The following is a 20,485-nucleotide window of genomic DNA, read 5'->3' on the forward strand; positions in this document are numbered from 1 at the left end:
CGGTAGTCAGAGGATAAAAAAAGAAATGCACACTTGTTGTGTGGCACAGAAGTACATCTCTGAAGTTCTCAGCTGATTTTATCAGCACAGTGCACCAGGTAACAGCAACAGCATTCCAGGTGGGACAAATCTGATCTGTCATTCTGGCTCTTGAATAAATTTATTTATATTTTTTACTCCACAAAAGTGAAATATCCCGATCTGCCTGAAATCAGATATGTAACTTAAGAGGAAGAAGGAAAAACCTGCTGCTCTATTTTAGACAGTTATTTTAGCTTTGAAAAAATACCATTCCTTTTAAGACAAATCAGAGCACATATATAAATTAAGCATTTAGAAAACCTCATCTAAAAAGGAAACCTATGTTGGCTACATAAGACAATTAAATCTCTATTTTAGACAGCAGCAGCTCTGGAAATAAGCTGTCTGTATGTTCTCCTTATTTAAAGACTTCAAGAATATTTTTATGTACACACATGTATTGTGGAAACCAGACCCACAATTAAAAATCAAACTATACTGGTGTTGCTGGTAAGCTTCTGGGCCCTTGCTTTTCCATAAAAAAGTCCACCAGCTGTATAAATCAAAAGAAGCCCTTACAGAGTATTTGTAGGAATACTTAAAATTTCCAGACAAATCCTTATCTGACTTCTTATTCTGGCTACACGGTACAGATCCAGTCCAGAGCACACACGAAGGACTGACAAGGTCTGAGATGCTGCTCAAGGACTCTGCAGTGACTGTCAGTGCCTGTTAAGACACACAGCTCATGTGCACCTGGTCCAGTGACCATGGGCTGAAACTCCTCGGGGTTTCACTACTGCTGGCTCCTCAGTTGGGTCTGGCAGCCCTGGGTACATAGCAGATGAAAACTCCAACTCCTCACTGACTCACCATCACAAAATTTCTTTTAAGAAAAGCAAGCTCATGAGCATGAAGCTCTAAAAACCAACACTCCCATAAATTCAGGGCTTTTTAGCAGAAAGAAACAAATGTGTTCTTTCTACTGCTCTGACAGTTATCCAGAGAAATATTCTACCATGCTGGATTCTTCCAAAGAAACCTAGTTCATCATTATGCCACGATGATGTTACACTGTGTGGACACGATGCCTGAAATAAATTTCTCTTTCATTCTGCCATAAATTATCAGGGAAACAACAAAGGCTTATATGGAGAGGTTCTTAAAGTTTAGGAGAATTCTGTGTACGTGCTGTTATGGACTTCAAGTGGAAAAGTATGGTCATAGAAGTCACAGCACTTGCAACCTGCTCCCATCGTAAAGTTCAGTTAAAACTAAGAAGATCCACAAAGTGATATTGTATGTTCCTGATTACATCCATAAGGAGTCAAGTTGCTATGGCTTTAACTTCCTTTTTCCTGAAACCAGAAATCTTCTACTATAGTGCTTCTGTGGTTCTAAAGGACTTACTGACCTTTCAAAAGGCCAAATAAGGTAAAGAGTCCATCTTTCTCCCAGTTCTAGTCCTACAGGGCATGAGGCATCATTTTGCATTACTATACAATATACCCTATTACATCAGAAAAAATCAGAATCTTCAATTATGTTAACTTCAAGATACAGCAAAGCTTCAGTAACAGCTCAGAGCTACACCCTGACAGAGGTGTGCTAAATCCAAAATTTTCCCATCACACAGGGCAGTGAGAGAGGGGCTTAGAGCACACAACAGCCCAGAGTGAGCAGTTACTGTGCATTTGCCCAGGTGCAGGTAGAGAGCTGCAACTGCTTGTTCCATCCACTCCATCCTGCAGGGACAGCACGAGGCTGTTTGGGACACCCACTGCCCCACAGCTGCCTGCACTGGGATTGCTGAGCACAGACCCCAAACATCTGACTACAAGGGAACATCAGGTCAGCAGCTGCATACAGGAGTTTCTTCATAGCGGGCAGCTTCTTCTCTGCCTTTTCCTGTATTGTCCCTCACCTGTCCCTGCATCATACATCCTGCTGGAATAAATGACAATGGAATTCAAAAATGCACGACAGTTTGTGTCATAAACATTCAGGAAGCTGAAAGGTGTCAATTTCCACAGAAATGTCTTGGTTTGCTACATAAAAGCTAAATCCACAGCACTTAAAACATTCTCCCTGCATAACACAGTAGGCTTGTCGCAGTGATTCCAGATGCTTGTTTAAAAACTGAGCAACACTGACCAGGGTTTGGTGTGTAGGTTTTTGTTTGGTGAATACATGATAACAGACCAGTCAGAAAACTCTAATTGAGCTCCAACTGGACTAAATTATAATGTCACTAAAAGGCTTTCCAGCAGATGGCAAAGTTTAGATAATGAACAAAAATGAACTGCTCAATTACACTTAGAACCACACAGCTTGAACAACATTAACCACTTAAATCTCTAGGAACATAAAAAGAAATCTCTAGAATTCTTTACATCTCTAGTACATCTCTCAATACTGACCTAAGAACATTATTTTACCCCGAAACAGATACTGAAGTCAAGACAAAAATCTCTGAGGCCACATAATAGCTGAGTTCAACTCTCATTTAAGCAATTCACAAGATACTGCTCCCCCTCTAAAGCTGCATTCAAGCCATAATTTTACAAAATAACAAATTAATGAGGTATTTTTAATTCATTATGAACTTTGAAAAGACCTCATCTTAAGTACAGACAAAAACATTTCTAAATGTGTCAGCAAAGTATTTATATATAAATGCATGAAGATAATTTAAACATTTACATCTTCAAATTCCTGCAGCTTGTAAAAAAGAGGGTATTTTTTAATTATGCTGCTGAGATTCTAGAACAAAAGAATACTTCATTTTCTCAGCATTTCTTATCTCACCAGAAACACTGCATTTTTAATCAAAATATGATAGTTGAATTTTTATTGCTCAGTTTCAGTACTGTTTGCCACAAACACTGAAACTGTTTTATGATCAGGACTTTGAAATCACAGAGATGGACAAATTAAATATGTACAATCAGGTTAAACATAAGGAAAGCAAAAGGTATGGTAGATTATGTAGTAAATCAATTCAGAAGGACAAATATTGCATAATCACAGAATAGCTCTGGAAGAGACCCTAAAGAGCATTTAATTCCAACCCCCTGCTGTGGGCAGGGACACCTTCCACCAGACCAGGTTGCTCAATTGTGTTTGCTTATGTGGGGTGTTGCAGTAAATGGTTCACAGAAAAATATTAAGACAAGAAAATACGCTGAAATATGAAGGTATTAGCAAATATAGTCTGTGAAATAAAAGGTGACAGGATCCAGTCTTGAAATCTTCAAACACATAAACTGAGAATAACCAAAGGTCCACACTGCCTTACAGACTGGAATACAACTATTCAAAATACAGAACACAGAATAATATCCTGGCTTGTTTCCCAAATGTGTTCCATCAGTATCACAACTCAGCTTGGATTATGTTCAAACCAACTGGTTTTTAGCTAAACACAATCTCTTACACATCCTGCAAGTACATCTGCAGAGAGTTGCAGATCTGAGTGCTGCCAGTGTAGAGGATGACAAATGAGCTCACAGCATCTTACTAATCATGTGTTTTTATAAATACAGTAAAAGATAGGCACAAGATGAGTCCCTTGTGGCATATCACACGTAACAAGCCCTCAGAGAAAGAAATGGTCCCTCCTTACTTCATGAGACTTTTGGTTTCTAGGCACTTGCTCCCACTATCATGAAACTATTCTAGAATGCAGCCATCAGAATTGCTGCATCAACACAATTTAATTCCTATTTAAGGCAACAAAAAGGCTTTTTTTCTGTTCATTTTGTACATATACAGGTTTTTATTTCATGTATGAATCCCATTAGCAGATCAAGCTAGGAACAGAGTATGTTTTAGATACAAAAACACATTTTATATATCTGGAAGGTTTGCTTCCTGAATTTCCTTCCCTGTATCTTCCACACACAAAGAAGTTGTCTGTAAGCCATCTTCTTATTCTCCTTTTAGCAACTCTGCTACTTCTCTCTCACTCATGAGAGCGGGTCACGATTTCATCTTTTTATTCTTTCCAGATTCCTGTCACAATTCTGTCTACTTGGGGTGGCACGTTCTGTACCACCTGCAACCCACTCAGCTTACAGAACTGCCTGGATGGGGCACTCACAAACCACTCGTACCTAAGGTCAAGATGCCCAAGCAACAGAACTTTTGCAAGCTCAGCTAAACAGTACATGCAGTTCCAAGTCTGCCAGCTGTCACTCTGTATGTTTTTCACTCTAAACCAGGTTTTGAGTAGCAAATAAAAACAGCTGAATTAGAATGAAAAGGGAAGTTCTGAAGTGAAGAAAAGGCAAAAGGTTAGGCTACATCTATCCATAGCCTCAATCTTAACTCAAGTATTCAAGGAATGCATTTAAATCAACAGCATTATATACATTTGAAAAGTCTGCTTATGAATTAGGTATTTTAAATCATATCTTCTTAGAGAAACTACAGGCCAAATTCTTCTGCCTTTGAAGGTAGCAGAGTTTTGCCATTTACTGCAGTAAAGCCTAAACCAGGAAGGTACTGTTCTGTCCATGTGTCTATTCAGCTTTTAACTACCACAAACATCTTGCATTGCCACATATGTTTAACTATGGGACTTGTACCAAGACCAACTGAAGCCCAGCTATTCAATGTTAAATAAGGATACAGTGGGAACACACAAAAAATTGATTTAGTCATAATTGCACCATTAGATATACAATTCAACACATCTATCTAAAGTGGCTAATATCTAAATAGAAATAGATTATCACCTTTTTAAAAAGCAACTCATGAAATGTTTCACCTCCTGAATGTCAGGAATGCTTTAGTCAAACACAGACTTGCGAAATCATATGTAACAGCTCTTGGAAATTCACATTTTTGGGGAAAGAACCCCCAAACATGCATTGCAGACTTCCACAAACCTGAAGAGGGTTTTCTGAGCAACAAACCAGAAAGTCACCCTTTCTGTGACTGAAAAAGCTGAGCACACAAAGAGGGGTGGCCCTGGCAAACGAGGCTGAATGCAGTGCAGAGACCTCCACAGACAAAGCACAGCTGCTGCTCTTTGCAATGAGGGATTAGCAGTCTAGGTCAAAGAAAAAAAGCCTCTCTGTAGCTAAGTGAGCAAACTGCAGAATGCATCCTCAGCACAGATGAGAAAAGGCCAGCTAACCAGCTTGCAAATTGTGCAGAAGTTTCTGGAACAGAAACAAAACCACCATCAGTTTCTTGACAGAGCATGTAAAATATTTCTGGTGAAAAGCAGTGATGCCCTGCTGTAGAACTGAGGTTACAATGACCTCTCAATTGCTTTAAAATTATATTTCTCCTTTTCCTTCTTTGAGTTCACTTATATAACAAGCATTTTTAATTCATGGCCAAATGAACACATTACATGTGGGGCTTTAACAACAATACCTGGAAGTAACTGGCCTAGAGATAACACAAGCAGCTCTTTTAACTCTAGTTAAACAAGAACTGAAGCTGTTAAATGCATATACATAGGGACACAGAACTTTTTTTTTTCCATACAGACAAATCTCTTTCAACGTTTGTACAATTGAGGCATAATATATATTTTTACTTTACATGGACACTTCAGTTAAATGGGATGTAAGCCAATATTTGAAGAAAATACTTGCTTAACCTTTTATTACATACTATCTATATTTTTATTCTACATCATTCACTTTAGCAACATTAAAATAAAGAAATGAAGAGTCTCTTGAAGTAAGAAATACTGTTTGAATGTACCAGTGTAAATGCATTTCTAATCTGGCTTTTATTTATCAATAAAACACTGAGAATGTTACTCACAATTAGGCTGGTATCTAAAGTATCAAATTGATTGCATGGTACAAGAAGCTTGACACGTATTTCAGTGTGTGGTATTACAGAAGTCATAAAATTACTTGAACTAGAAGTACCAGAAAGTTGTACTGTTCAAAAAAAACCCCAGGAGCTTTTCTTCTTTTCCCCTGTAAAATCAAAACTAAGGGAATTCAAATGAACTGAAAAATTCAGTAAAAATAAAAAGTCACCTTTCGTTGCTGCTAATAGTTTGCAATACCTGATTTCATACACAGACTTAAACCACAACTGTAGTAATTGCCAGGATCACAAAGGACTCTTTTACTGAAGCTGGGGTTGTAGCTTCTGACAGCTGAGAAGTTCTCAGAGCTGTGCCCAGGCTCAGCAAAGCACTTAACATCTGCACCAGTTCCCCAAGTTCTTGTGGGAGTTATTTATATACTTCACTTCTCCAACCTGAGAGACTGCTTGCCTGACAACTGACCCTTTAATGCAAGTAATCTGCACTAAGAAATAAAGATTATGCCATTGCACTGGAACAGGGAACCTAAATTTAAGCATGTGAGCTGACACTTTGTAAGCCTACATATTATATTTACGACATAGGCACATGTCACCATTCCCCCACAGAAAATATCCCTGCTTGACGAACTGAGTGTTACCAGTCCTACAGAAATTTGTACTGATGGCCAAAAAAAGCTTTTCTCCACCATGATCAAAAGCTATTCTCCACATGTAAATTACAACTATATTTAGAAAAGTTTTAATTAAAAGTTGAAAACTCAAAAGTAGGAATTTTGGAGATTAGAAATATTTTTTGGTTATACAACAAATATTCCGAAATAATGGTTTGTTTACATACTTTCACAGCAGTAGATGCTTTGTGAACTGCATCAACACACAGTTATTTACAGAGCTAAAAAAAAATCAAAGTACATTCAGTTTGTTTCTAAAATAAAGGCTATCACAAATATACACTCATTTAGAGTGTATATAGCACTCCATACATTTTTCTAAGGGGTACAGTTGAAAATTGCAGAATCTGAAAAGTGCATCTGCAATTCAAAGAAAAGAGACAAACCTGAAGTGCTTCTGTTCCTAATATTATATTTTTAAATTAATGTTAGAAAAGAAAAACCTGGTTATTTTCAGGTAAGTATATATACCCCCTACAATGAACTGGAGATGAACTGGGGTAAAACTCCAGTCACTTGTAAACGATGAAATTCAAGAAGTCTTTCAAGACTTTCCTGTGTGTTGTTTCTCCCTTCCCACTCTGAGGTCACTTGCTCACAAATATACACATGATACAAGTTGAAATAGTGTGGAATAATTGGGCCTCTAAGACTTTAGGACTACCTCAGAAATGTGCTTAACTTCAGATGTCTTCAGACATTCTTCAGCATTTCTATGGCTGCCTGTGCTCCAGCAGTGGATAGGCTATTTCTTCTTCTTCCAAGAGCTTTTCCACCATCTTAATTGCACAGCTCTTGTAAAGGACATAACTTCTTTCTTCCTGGTGTCAACAGGAACAAATTTTAGAAACCGGTATCTGTCAGTTCTATTAAAAAAATTCCAGAATACACTGCTACAGTTTACAAGAGCATTCTAACTCTCATTAATCTGATCTAAGGAAAATTGTACAAAACCCATTTCAAAAGCTTCAACACCTTTGTATTAAAGTGAACAGGGATAACAAGGGCTTTTGGAGCCCAGTTCCCCACACCCAGATTGTGCTATTTCTTCTTTATAGTCTTAAAAGGAAGCATCAGAAAACACCTAAATGGAGGAGGTGCTGACAGACTGAAAACTTTAATAGAGACTCCTTTCCCACAGTGCCTCCCACACAAAGCTGCAGAGTTTAAAGATTTTAACAGCTTGTAAGCATGAGACAATTCATTTTCCTGTGACCTTGCCTAATCTCTACTAACTGGTATTGAAATATCAGATTTCAGTAAAAAACAGTTCATGAGCCGAAGTGTACTTCTGGGCAAGCTATGTAATATACCACAGCTGCACCTCAATTCCCAGACTGTCTCATATTTAGTACATATAAGCACTGGCCAGTTTGTGCAGTGGGATGTTTCACTACCCTCAGAAGAAAGTTGTGAAAAACATCCCTTGCTCTACATTAAAAGTTAACACCTGCTATGCTGAGAACAGCCAAAGGGGAAACCTCACCCAGAAGCAGGTTAATTGCTGTGCCAACTTTTTTATTTCTGTCCTGTTTCCAAATAGACAAATCCTTTCTTTACAGTATTAGTGCTCTGAGACATACTCCACCTATATCTCTGTCTGTTGTAAGCACAGTCCTATCTTGTATTCTGTAGCACTGGCCCATCAGCACATCTTTGTAACACTTCAGAAATCAGTAAGTCACCAAGAGTCTCAAAAGAAAGCAAATGTCATTATAAAAGATTTTTAGGCAATGTTTTGATAATGTTCTCCTTAAGATTATCATATAAAAAGATTAAAAAGTTGACTTAAACCCATGAAAGTACCAACAACTACCTGTACCAGTAAACAAGAAGTTACGGCAATACAGAGCATTGCTAGGAAAGCCAGGGTGGCCAGTTCCCCTACCTCCACCCTCCCTCCCAAACACTTCTGTTAAGTAACATCCAAAGACAAATAAGTATCTGACTTAGAACCAAACTCGTGTTTCAACTCAACTAGAACTCTGTCTTAGAACATAATTTTGTTCACATAATAGGAGACTGTGTGGGAAGAACATGAAATGCAAGCTCATCATGGGAAAGACTGGAGTGACAAATGACATGACTCCTCCCTGAAACCCATCTGGAAAGTCTGAGTAACTGCTGGATAGCACCAGTTCAATCAAATTTCAGCAACATCTGATTTATTCCCAATACCACAAGTTACATTAACAAATGAAAGTTATCTTGCTTGAGCATGTATTTTTCTAAGCATGCATTTTATAAAGGTACATTTTTGAAACTCCCAATTTTTAATGCATGTCTTTGAAATATAAGATAAGTAATTCAAATATAACCATTTCCTTAGTTACACCAAATTCTACTGCCGAGACCTTAAACTTATGACAGTAAGTTTAAGTCTCAGTAAAACCCCCTCTAAACTTCATTGAGCCATTTTATACAGATACAGCAATTTTGTAGTAAATTTAAATTATAAAATTTATTTTTCCTTGATTTTCAGATACCTTTCATAAACAGTCAACTCCAAAAGTAAGTTCACTCTACAAAACACAGTAATGCGTTCTCCTGTGCCAAAGCATTCATAGTCTATAATTCAGTTTTTCCAGCAAAACAGTAAAATGATTACCAATATTTGATAACCCTGGTTCTATTGAAAAAGCTTTGGAAAAGCATTATTATGCTCTCCTCCTTTGATAAAGATAATAATCTAAGGACTGTCCTTCCATTTGTGGCATTTTCCTTTGCTTTCTTTCAAGCAGTGTTGCTAAGGAAACAGACTCATCTACCATTAGGTCCAAGGGTCTAGCAAGGTTTTTCTCAGGAATAATAGAGTAACAATTACAAAACCAGGTTTTTTTGTTTTGATTGTTCTTAAATAAAGAAAAAAATTAAGGCAGAATCACTACATTCTCAACACATGCAATATGCAAAAAACATGTATTCCATAGGACATGCTCCTTTCTTCTAAACAAGATTTTCCTTCCTAACAAAAGGAGACACATTTAACTCATCATTAAAACAAAAAATTGGGTTTTTTTTTTACTTAAAGAGACAGTATGGTATCTAGCTTTGCCCTTGGAGAGAAGGCAGCAAACAGCTCTGTTAAACAACAGTTCCCTGAAGTAACAACCTGGCACTGTGGGCACAAAATCATTACAGACCTATTTACTGAACTGACTCACACAGAGTAACTAAGTCTGGCTCAATAAATTCAGATTTATATACTTTATTTGGACTTTCTGTTATTGTGGGTTTGCACCACAAACCATTTTACTAATAAACATATATTCCACTAGAACAGATCTTAGGATTTACACAAATTAAAGTGCTTGTTATTTGTAAAGTCAGTGTCTACAAGCAGACTCAAAGCAACTAGCTTTTATTGGCTTGGATAAAATTCAGAAATATGAACAGCTCCAAGTTTCAGTAAAAGCTCATCTATATACAGATGATATGGCAGGCAAATCCATGAGCCAGTACAAAATATCTATATGTTAAAATAATTTTGCCTCAGTTTCAACAGAGGTAATCAGTAAATACTTCAAGATCACAGTGCTAATACCTTAAATACCTTTTATATTTTAACAAAAGCATTTTTGAAAACAAAAAGGAGTTCTAAGATCCAACATTATTAATAACTCTGGTGGGGTCAGCCTCTTCTCCCAAACAGCAAGTGACAGGACAATAAAAAATAGCCTCAAGTTGCACCGAGCATCATTTAGACTGGCTATTAAGTAACACTTTTTCACCAATATTGAAACAGGCTGCCCAAACAACGGGTGGAGTCTCCAACCCTAAAGGGACGTAGAAGCTATGTAGATGTAGCACTTGGAGACATTTTGTAATGTTGGGCTTGGTAGTGCCGTGTTAATGGTTGAACTTGATGACCTTAAAGGTGTTTTCCAATGTAAATAATTCTACGATTCAATGTGACAGATCTGAGGAGTCCCAGCTGACAGCATGTAGGGCACTTTTGTTCTTAAAACCTACTAGATTTTATCGGTTGAACCCTCCCTAAAAGTTTTCCCCTTCATGACTGCACCTTGCTGTTAAGTGGGAGGTAGGAGTTACTCATTGCAGAGGGTTACTGCCACTGGCTTCTCACATGCTGTGGTACACAGTGGTTGTCTGTTCACTCAACTGGCCACAGAACCATGTTATGCACATATGGCCCTAAGCACCGCTTCTCACTTGGAGATCTGTGCCTCACTAAGGCAACCTTGAGAACTCAGAGGAGACCAGCAGGCACCAGCTTTTCACAGACACATGCAAATGGAAAGGAAGCTCCCTGACTCTAAAAACAGTATTAAACATAGAAGAACAGCATAACCCTGATGAGTTCAGGCTGTCATGAACCTACACTGCTCTCTGCAGAGTTTAATTACAAGTGTGATAATGTAAGCTTCATCTCACAATTATCAGGCATTTTTGCATTGATGGCTACCAGACAGTGTATTAGCAGAATTTTAAAAAGCCAACTTTCAGCAGTGGTATACTATAATCAAAGCCAAAAGCAAGAGAGCCTGCAAAGTATTATCAGTGGGCAACACAGAAGCAACAATATGCTGTGAAACATTATATGAAATATTATTTGCACAAATTAATTCAACCTATGACTTCTGTCACAGGTTAATGAATAACAAAGGCCAAAACAACTGTCAAAAACATGTAATTCCCCCAACTCTGCAGTTCAAAAAATTGCAGTCAGATGAATGAGTATGCTTTGCCCTGGATCAATGGTAATGACTACCTACACCCACAGCAACATTGCTTGGTGGTAAAGGCTTTGGGAAGTTATGGGACTGATTACAGGGTGAGAGTAGTAAACTCAAGTGAATACACAAAGGAAGTTGTCCTGTCTTACTAAAACTTGTCACTAGTCTTTAGCAAGTATGGCTAGCATCAATCTAAATGTGATCAGTTCTTAAATATTCTTCAACTTCACCCCTTAAATTGGCTTGCTGTACTACTATCTTACAGTTGGATGGTAACATTTGGAAGAGGAATAAAGGGTTAGTGTTTTTGACAGAGAGGTCAGGCAGGCAGCATTGACTCTTGAAATTGCTGACAAGGACAGAGCAGTGCCAAATCCTCATATAGAATGTACACCCAAATTCAGTTATGAGAAAGTTGGGTCATAGGTTTCATTTCCTTCCATCTCGTGCTTCTCATCCCAAGCTTCTCTTTGTTTTTTTTTTCTTGATCAGCCACATCTAAGCTGAGTGTCTGACAGCAGTCCTATTTCCCTCAGGTGGAGTAATAAGTAGAACACACAACAGAAAAACCTTATTACATCATATAGTTAGCAGAGACAGGCCTATTAGTTAAAGGAAGGTAGGTTAAACCCAGTTTTCAGCCATTATGTTAATACACTTAAGCCTTGGAGTCCTCCAGTTTTTCTTGACCACTTTCTTCTGGGACAGCAGACTCTGCTGTGGAATATCTCCCTTCACCTGCCTGCTCTCTACCATCTCCCTCCCCAGATACATATTCTAGCCTTGATGGGCTAAACCAACATAAAGTTAAAAATTTATGCACCTATACTTTTACATCCAATAGGCATAAAATATTACTTCAAATTCTATTAAATAGATTAAAAACTAAAACAAAGAACTGAAACAATTTTGTAGTATCTCAAGTGCATAAAAGCAGGAGTTTAAAACTTCAGTGCCAAAACCTAAGTCTTACTGCTGTAGAGAATACATGAAAAAGTAATTTATCAACCTGTTATGAAATTCTTTGGTAACCTGCTTCCAAGTTCAGAGTATTTTCTTGAAGGAGCTGTAAAACATAAGGTATTTTTCATAATCTGGATTGGTTTATTTTTATGCATTCAGGTGGGATAATCAATTTAACACATTCAGTCAAAAAGGACTATTTTAGCCATGGTAAAATTTCTTCATTCTAAAGTGTAACATTCAACACTGTAGAACATTTGGACATGGTTTGCCTCCTAGTAAAATGAAATACAAATCACCAAGTCTGAATCCCTTCATAAAGTTCTGTAGAAGATTTTAATAATACACATCCTTTCTCCTGTGTTTCACTGATATAACTGCAGAGAAAATGGAATTTAACACATAGATTTTATAAGGAATGCAGTAATAGCTTTTTTAACTATGGGTATTCTCATGCCTCCTCAGAACTTAGGCAGATGCATCCAATTAACAATGAATCATTCCACATAAATTTCCTGTTTAGAACATACTGGCAATATCAGCACAACCTACAGAGCTCAAAACGGTCACAGATCACCACCATTTTTGGTTCCAGACCCAAAAAAGTGTAGAGTGGGGGTGTCCCAAGAAAGAAATTGTTCACTCCAGATTCCTAGATAAACTATCATTATGCTGCTTCAAAGTAACTACACTACCATATGCAGATAGAGAGTTGTATCCTACACATATGGATATAATATATAGCCAGAGATCACTAGAAATAACAAGATTTATTTACTGTGATCCTATGGACTATTCAGCATATTTGCAATAAAATCATGTGTGAAGGGAATTGTGGATATTTTGATTTCTAAGCACCAAGGTATTTAAAAACAGCTGATCTTTTGTACCACTATACTGACTGGAAGCTGGGCCACAATTACACAGAAATTGCTGAACAGGAGCAAGAATGAATTAGACAAACAACCTGGTTCTGTTTATCCATGCTATATCTTCAAAATAACTGAAGGAATGTGCCTCCCAGTGTCAAAGGAAAATAAAGTCAGCAGTCATCTGACTGCATTGTCAACTGGAAGTTTTGGTCAAGTTCCACTTCCTGCAGTAGAGCCCATTCTCATTCTACCTACCTTGTTGATAATTTCTGCCTTCCCTGAATAAGTTTTTTCCTTTCAGAAATTGTCATGCCTTCTGCAGCAGCCTATTGTCAACATACTGCTGGAGTAAGCTGTAATGTCCTAGTTTCTAATCCTTCCTAAGGAGACCTGTTGAGCTGCAAACTGTCAAAGCCCCTGGACATTTCAATAGTTGCCCTTTTATTCCTCAAATGCTCTCCTCTGGAAGCCCCACAGTTGAAAAGACTGATCACAGGAAGGAAACTAATCACAGGTAACCCTCTTTTTCATTTTTTATATAGTGACTGATAGAAGGGACCACCGTTTTTGTACATTTCAGTGATCATATTTGAAGTTTGGTTATTTAAAAAATATTAAGCAACCTAGGAACATTTTAGGTACCGTAAGCATAAAAAAAAAGATTTACCACAAAATGTAACACAATCCAATATGCACTAAATGTTATATTTAAAGCAACTTATGTGCTTCTGAAGATTTTTTTTAAAAAAATAGATTGGTATATAGTTCCATTTTCCTCATCTTGAAAATTACTGATCTATCCTCTAAATAGCCTACTATAAACTTCCACAGCATGTGGCCATCCTGTAAATACTGCACTGAAATTATTTCAGTTCCTTTTAATTTTCATCACTTTTCATGTATTCAGCTTCCACAGTTAGAATGCAGTGACAGGAGTCATATAATCAGTTTTAAAGGTATTTAAGAACACAGTCCTGTCCAATTTGTGAGAATGGAAAAATCTACAAGGAACAAAAACTATTTTCTTGAGCTATTGCCTTGTTCCTAGCCTCAGGGGGAAATTTACTGTACAAGCTCATTGTTCTTGATCAGGCACTGTAAAGCATACACCTAAATGAAACACTTTCCAGTACAGAGGGGAAGTTATTTTTCATTCACTTTGGCTCATTAATGGTTAAGATTTTAAGCCTTTTAACTCTCAACAAAGAAATTGCTTTGAATTTTATTAAAAGGTTCTTCTCACTGACCATTCTGAATTGTTTTAAAGGACACAAGCAGAAACATTCCGGAGTGCATAATAAATAAATTGAACACAATAAAGGTAACTAGGTCTTTCAGAAGTTTGTAAGGGCTCCAGGAGATGAGCAGTTTTCTTCAAGCTCAGCAGAGAAGCATGAAATGAACTTCAGGTTGCAACTAAGTAAGAAAGAACACCTCCCATTCTAATATTATTTAATGCCAGGATGGACAAGGCATTTTAACAGCAAAGAGGAAGATCCTGTAATGGACAAAAGCCTCAAATCTGAAGTGATCTGGAAGCACTAATTATTTTAAGTAATGACAATTTTAGAGGTCTACACATGCCAGAATGCAGCTTCTATTTTAAAGCACAATAAATCTATTGTAACTGAAAGGAACAAAATTCCATTGATTCTTTAGAGAATAAACTTAGGAAAACTCTTAGAAAAACAAGTAGAAAGCTTGCTACTAGCTCTAGTGATAAACTTATTAGTTTTCACTCTATGCAAAGGAAATGGAACAATATTAAGGTGAATGAATTTAGGTGTAGATCAAAACATGAAGATTATGCTGCCAGGGAGTGAAGGATTATCATCACTTACCTCCCTCATCCAGAAGCTTCCCACTCAGGGGCTGGGATGAATCTGAAGAGTAACATGTAATGGAAATTTGTAGCATTAAATTAACTGCAGCTGATTGGAAGTACCTGATGGAGAAGAGGTGAAAATACCTGCTGTTTTAGAAGTGTGAATAGGATTATCCCTAAATCTGACTTTCTGGTCTTCTGGCCTGACATTAACTACTAAGTTTAAAATTTGTCTGAACACTGGAAAAATACTGTAATAATCAGTTACCATAAGCTACTGGAGAGTAGTTTACAGACCAATAAAATAAGAACAGGCTCAACTTATGGTTTTTAACTGCAAGCATGGCCTCATGACACCAGTAGTCAAATATCCAGACAATACTCTCAGCATCAAAAGGAGACACAGGTTTTCATTGACCCGTACAGTGACACAGCCAAAAAACCCAAAACAAACCAAAGCACACTTATCTCCTCAACAGACTAGTTAAATATGTAAGTCAAGGCTACAGAAAACAAATTCTTACCTAGTAAGTGTGTACTCCCTGAGTCCTGAATGCAGGTTCATGGCAGAAAAAGTACCTATGCATCCACGCAATCGCTTATCTCGACCGATCTTCCACGTTACAAACAGTGGGCTGTGGTAGGGAGGAAAAGAGAGACAGGGTCACAGGTGCAATTTTGACAGTTGGTGTGAAATTTCAGGAACAGTGCCCTTCCATTTCAGGCAACAGGGGGCAAATCTCTAAAATGACTGTATCTGAACAGGACATAGCAGTGAGAAATGTCCTTTGCAATTCTTTTGACTGTTCTACCATTGCTCATGTGATATAATAGAAAATAAGATTACTGGAATAGTTTAGGGACAGAATGAAACTGCTTGGCAACAGATCCAATTTGCTCAGTGTACCTTACTGTTACCCATTAGCCTTCTCCTGTGAATGGGAAAAGCCTCACCTTAGAGATCTGTATATAAGGAGCCCTTTATGGAAGAGAAAAATACCCCTGTCATGCTAGCCATCCATCCTCCTGAGTACAAATACTTCGGTCCTAATACTGCTGGCTAGAAACAGAAACCCTTAGACAACAAAATTTAGGAATACCCTCTAAACTTAAAAGAACTACCAGAGGAATGGGTATTTTCTCCATGAATCCCAAGTTAGCATTTAAAAATATCAAAATTGACCAGAAGTAGAGCAAAGTCTCTAAGTTAAGCACATGACCATGATAGTTACAAATAAATACTAATAACAAACTAATTCATAGACTAAATTAATCAGAAAGAGGAGAACCATACAGCTCTTGGGGACCAAACCTTTCCTTGCAGTTCTAGAGAATTGCATTAATCAATACACAACTAACTTGGATTTCTCAAGGGAGTGCACATGGCACCTGAATACCAATCCTAACAAAGATTTCTAATAGTGAGATGAACATGGATGTTTAGAGAAGAAAAGCATTTGAAATTTACTCTTTTCCTAGAAAGGTGATAAATGAAAGTGCATTACACAGAGAAGAGTACATTTTATTCTATGAGATCAGTCACTGCACAGTGTGGCAGAGATGGGTGTAACTGTACTGAGGATCCATACATAGGGATGGGTGCACTTCGAGACTCTCAAGGAACAGCCCATATCCCTTTTCTCCTTCCACATCATTAGCTTTGTCTGGTGTGGCACAAGGTACTTGTCCTGTGATGGTAGAAAAGGATATGCCTCAATCTGCAGCACTAACACAACAGCATCCAGCCCTCTCCTAACTTGCTAAAACCTGTTATCACCTGCTGGTACAGCAACTTCCTCCTTACATGATTCAGCTGGACAAGTTCCCCTCTTTCAATGACAATGAATAAAAGAGGAAGCTGAAGTCATAGTTTTCTTTTGGATTTCCTTTTCTTTTTTACTGACACCTCCCTCCCTTTTTAGTAAGTACTGAAAAGCATAAAGCCAGCAGGGCCCATAAAGCCAGCAGGGCCCAAACATTTAATAAAATGTGGGTTATTGCACTATCTTCCATTCAGATCAGCCACTAGCATTTTACTGGATTTTCAATAAAGGTATCCCAGTCACCCTTAATCATACCAACAAATTTATTAGATCATAATGGCTTTGAAACCAGTCTCTCCCCTTGAACAGAAAAAAGCATGAGTAAGACTCAAAACGGACTTCAGGATTATTCTCTTGACCTTTATCTTTGGATTATGAGATTTATTAGCTGTAATACACTTAGTGGAGGGTTGTAATTCAGGGAAACATATACATATTTACCTTCCTGTCAAAACTGAATTCCTTCTAAGGTGTAACATTACTGCTACCTTAAAAGGACAAGGGAAGACCAGAGAGCTCTACTGAATGACAAACAGTACTAAAACATCTGCATACACTTTGAAGGTCCTTGTCAATGAGTACCAAGACAAAACGTAAAAGTTACACACATGTATTTTTGTACTACTGGTAGTAGGAGTATAAACAAACTGTTCCAGCTGAGTTGGGTAAATGAACCACTACTGGTAGCAATTATTACCATACAACACAAATCTGACTAAATATGTTTTTCCAACTTTTCAACTTCTGCATTGCTCCCCAGGAGCTACCAAAGGTACAAGGATGTCTACACAGGAAATCTAAGCCTACTGAACAGAATTATCCAATTACCATCACAGATGTCTTCAAAGTGCAATACAGACCACAGGTTCAGAACAGTCAGTGACCCAAGAAGATTCTAACTCTTAAAATCCATTAAATAAGGCTGAAAGAGACCTCTGGGCTCCTGCTATTGTAAGGAATAATTATATAATTCTGTTCATAAATGATCCAGCTTTTACTGTCAGAAGTAAAAATAATGGAGACAAAATCCTCAAAATGAAAAATCTGAAGCTTGCTTCAAAACCTTGAAGTTCAGGAGCTCTGGAAATATTCCAATTTCCTGCCAAAATGTTTTCCCAGCCAGCCTGTACCTATCTATTCTTGTGCCAACATTGTCCTTTAGTTTAAATAGTTCTTTCCCTTCCTGGTTATTATTCCCCAAAGTATTTATAGAAATAATTCACATGCCTCTCCAGACTTCACTTTGCTGAGCTGAGTGGGATATGCTCATTCAGCTTCCTCTCAAAGGGGACCTTTCCATTCTGACCATCACATCTCTTCTCTACACTTTTCCAGTTTAAATTTGCCTTCTTGAACATCCATGTTTGGAACCGCAGACAGAATTACAGAGAAAGAATTACTTGAATCAATGCTTCCACTTCTGAATTATGAACACTGACTGCTACTTTTTAGTACTAACTCTTAGAGCCTAACAAAATCTTGAGAGAGCATTTCTAGTCTTACACTAAACAAAGACCTGCTCACAGAAGCTAGACAAGCTATGGAAAGTATATTTTTCTTACTAGTGAGGTTATTTTGCTTTTTCTCAGCATCACTGGCTTCAGCTGCCAGCAGATCTTCCTAAAGCCTGCAATGCTTTCCTTGTGTTCTAAAGCCAATAATCCACAAATAAACTTGCTATCTGACATAACTGCAAATTCAAAGCTAAAGTGCCAAACTCCACAGATATTGATATCAAAAGCAGCTAAGTAAATTGGTTCATTTTTAACTTGAAAAAAAAAATATTTTTCAAGTGTTACCTGTTTTTCTTAAAATAAAAACAAGATTGTTTTGAGCAACACACTGTTAGATCTAAAAATCTTTAGTAAGAAGCAGGAAGGATGGCAGATGCTTGGATTCTTTGTTATCTAATGATGTATAGCTACAATATGCATGGCATCCTGGAGTTCAGTCTTCTTTTTGTCGAAGGAAGTTTGAAGCCACATATACCACAAGAATCAAAGAGCATACTGGCTGGAGTAATCTCACCTTTCTATCTGGCTCCCTCTTGATGTAGTCAGAAAGCTGCAGATGTTGTTGTTTGTAAGTTTAAAAAAAAAACATTCACAAAACCAGACTTTGCACTTCCATGGGAAGTGCTCTAATAATCAGCCTTAAGCAGTTCCCTTACTCAGTTAAGGATTAAGCATAAAAGCAAAAGAGCTCCAAGCTTGTGAGTAAGCTATCTTGAACCACCAGACTCGGAAATTTATTTGTTCAGCTTCTCGTTGTGGTGCCAGGAACTTCTAACATGCTGCTGACAGTGTTAACAGGAGTTTTGCAGAGCACCACCAAGTATCAGCAGCTGAAAGATGGTGGAAGATGTTTCAAACCATGAAGGAACAGAAGAAAAGACCACATCTGGATCCTCTGAAGCCCCTGTAAACATGACAATCAATCTTCTTTCATAAGGGTCTATGTTTTGATTTTTTTGTTTGTTTGAGAGCCAGACACTGAGAAAGTATTTCTATCCAAAACTATTTACAGGTGCCACAGCAAATTCACAAGCAACCTGAAGACTATAAACTCACCACCCAGACATTGCATAAATTACTATTTATCAGAAAGTCTTGCCCAGCTCTAATCTAAACAGCAGGAACTGTTTCAGATATTTGCTATAGAGGTTGTCAGTCACTACCCCATGAAAACCAGCTGATCATGTATATTGTTTTTTCCTTTCAGTTGCAAAACTGAATTAAAGAGACTGCTGCAAAACAATGAGTTTGACCTGATATTACTTCCTTATATACAACTGTAGTCATCAAAAGGGGCATACATGCACAGTCTGTCTCCTTGTCAGATTCTGAAACACATCCAACACCCTGAACACTGACCTTAAAGACAAGCCAGAAAATGCGTGGCTGAAGCCCAGGTGCTTGGGTCACCCAATCAGTGGTGTCCATGCCTATTATACCCTTCTCATTAATGAAAAAACTAGGACAGCTCTACACTTCACCTGAGCATTAATCTGTTACAACTCCTGGAGAACTGGAACAATCCCCATGGAGCACTGAAAGCAAGTATCAGAATATTCTCTTTAAAAATGCTTAAAAAGTGTGCTTAGGGCACTGGTAATGCTTCACAGCCAAAATTGCCTAAACCATTTACTCACCTGTTGCTATATGTTACTGAAAATATTTAGACTGAAAGCAGAAGTCTGCAAGCTATTTTAGCAATCAGCCAGCTACCACAGTTAAGAGTCATCATACCAATAACTTGCACTGACATCATGCAGAATGCACTGTTAAAAATATCTTCTTTCAATATAAAGCAGCACTAGATACAAGCTGCCTCTTATTTACCAAAAAAGTGAAGGGCTTCTTCAAGTTCGGGTGTGGGAGAGAAAGCAAGAACCATGAATAAATTGGTCTTGTACTGGTACCACCAATATAAAAAGTTTCTCTTCCTTGTTGTGGATAGGGAGAAAAAGAAAGGAGGTGAAGGTGAGAACAGGGGAAAGAAAGAGTAACAGTAAAGAATATTTCTTTATTTTTATAAAAGATGAGTGAGAAATGTCTGTTTCATTTGAAGACTTCCAAGTAATAAAAAACTTGGAGGACTTTGAAGTGAAAAGGATTAAACTTGATGAATTGGGAGGTAAAATGATATTTACATGGATATTTTAATTACAGTTATTTAACCACTACCTTTTATAACCGCAGAAGGTAAGAAAGCCTCTTCAGCCCTCATGTCACTTGACACCCAGAGCTGCAGGATCTGACACTTTGAAAAGCTGCACACTCATCCCTTTGTAAGAGTAGAGTGCTTC

The 20,485-nt window shown here is 37.6% G+C and overlaps 1 protein-coding gene across 2 annotated transcripts in view; it reads right to left on the bottom strand.

Moving 5' to 3' along the window:
* The window catches only part of AMMECR1 (AMMECR nuclear protein 1), a 96,417-nt gene that overhangs the window by 23,742 nt on the left and 52,190 nt on the right, over positions 1–20,485 (bottom strand). The window contains exon 3 of one of the 2 annotated variants that reach the window (XM_021547858.3): positions 15,379–15,489. The exons of the other annotated variant lie outside the window; for it this stretch is intronic. Coding sequence (XP_021403533.2) covers positions 15,379–15,489 — 111 coding nt within the window. The remainder of the gene's footprint in view (positions 1–15,378; positions 15,490–20,485) is intronic. 2 annotated transcript variants of the gene reach the window in all.

The sequence above is a fragment of the Lonchura striata genome, chromosome 14 (assembly GCF_046129695.1).
Source record: "Lonchura striata isolate bLonStr1 chromosome 14, bLonStr1.mat, whole genome shotgun sequence".
Lineage (NCBI taxonomy): Eukaryota > Metazoa > Chordata > Aves > Passeriformes > Estrildidae > Lonchura > Lonchura striata.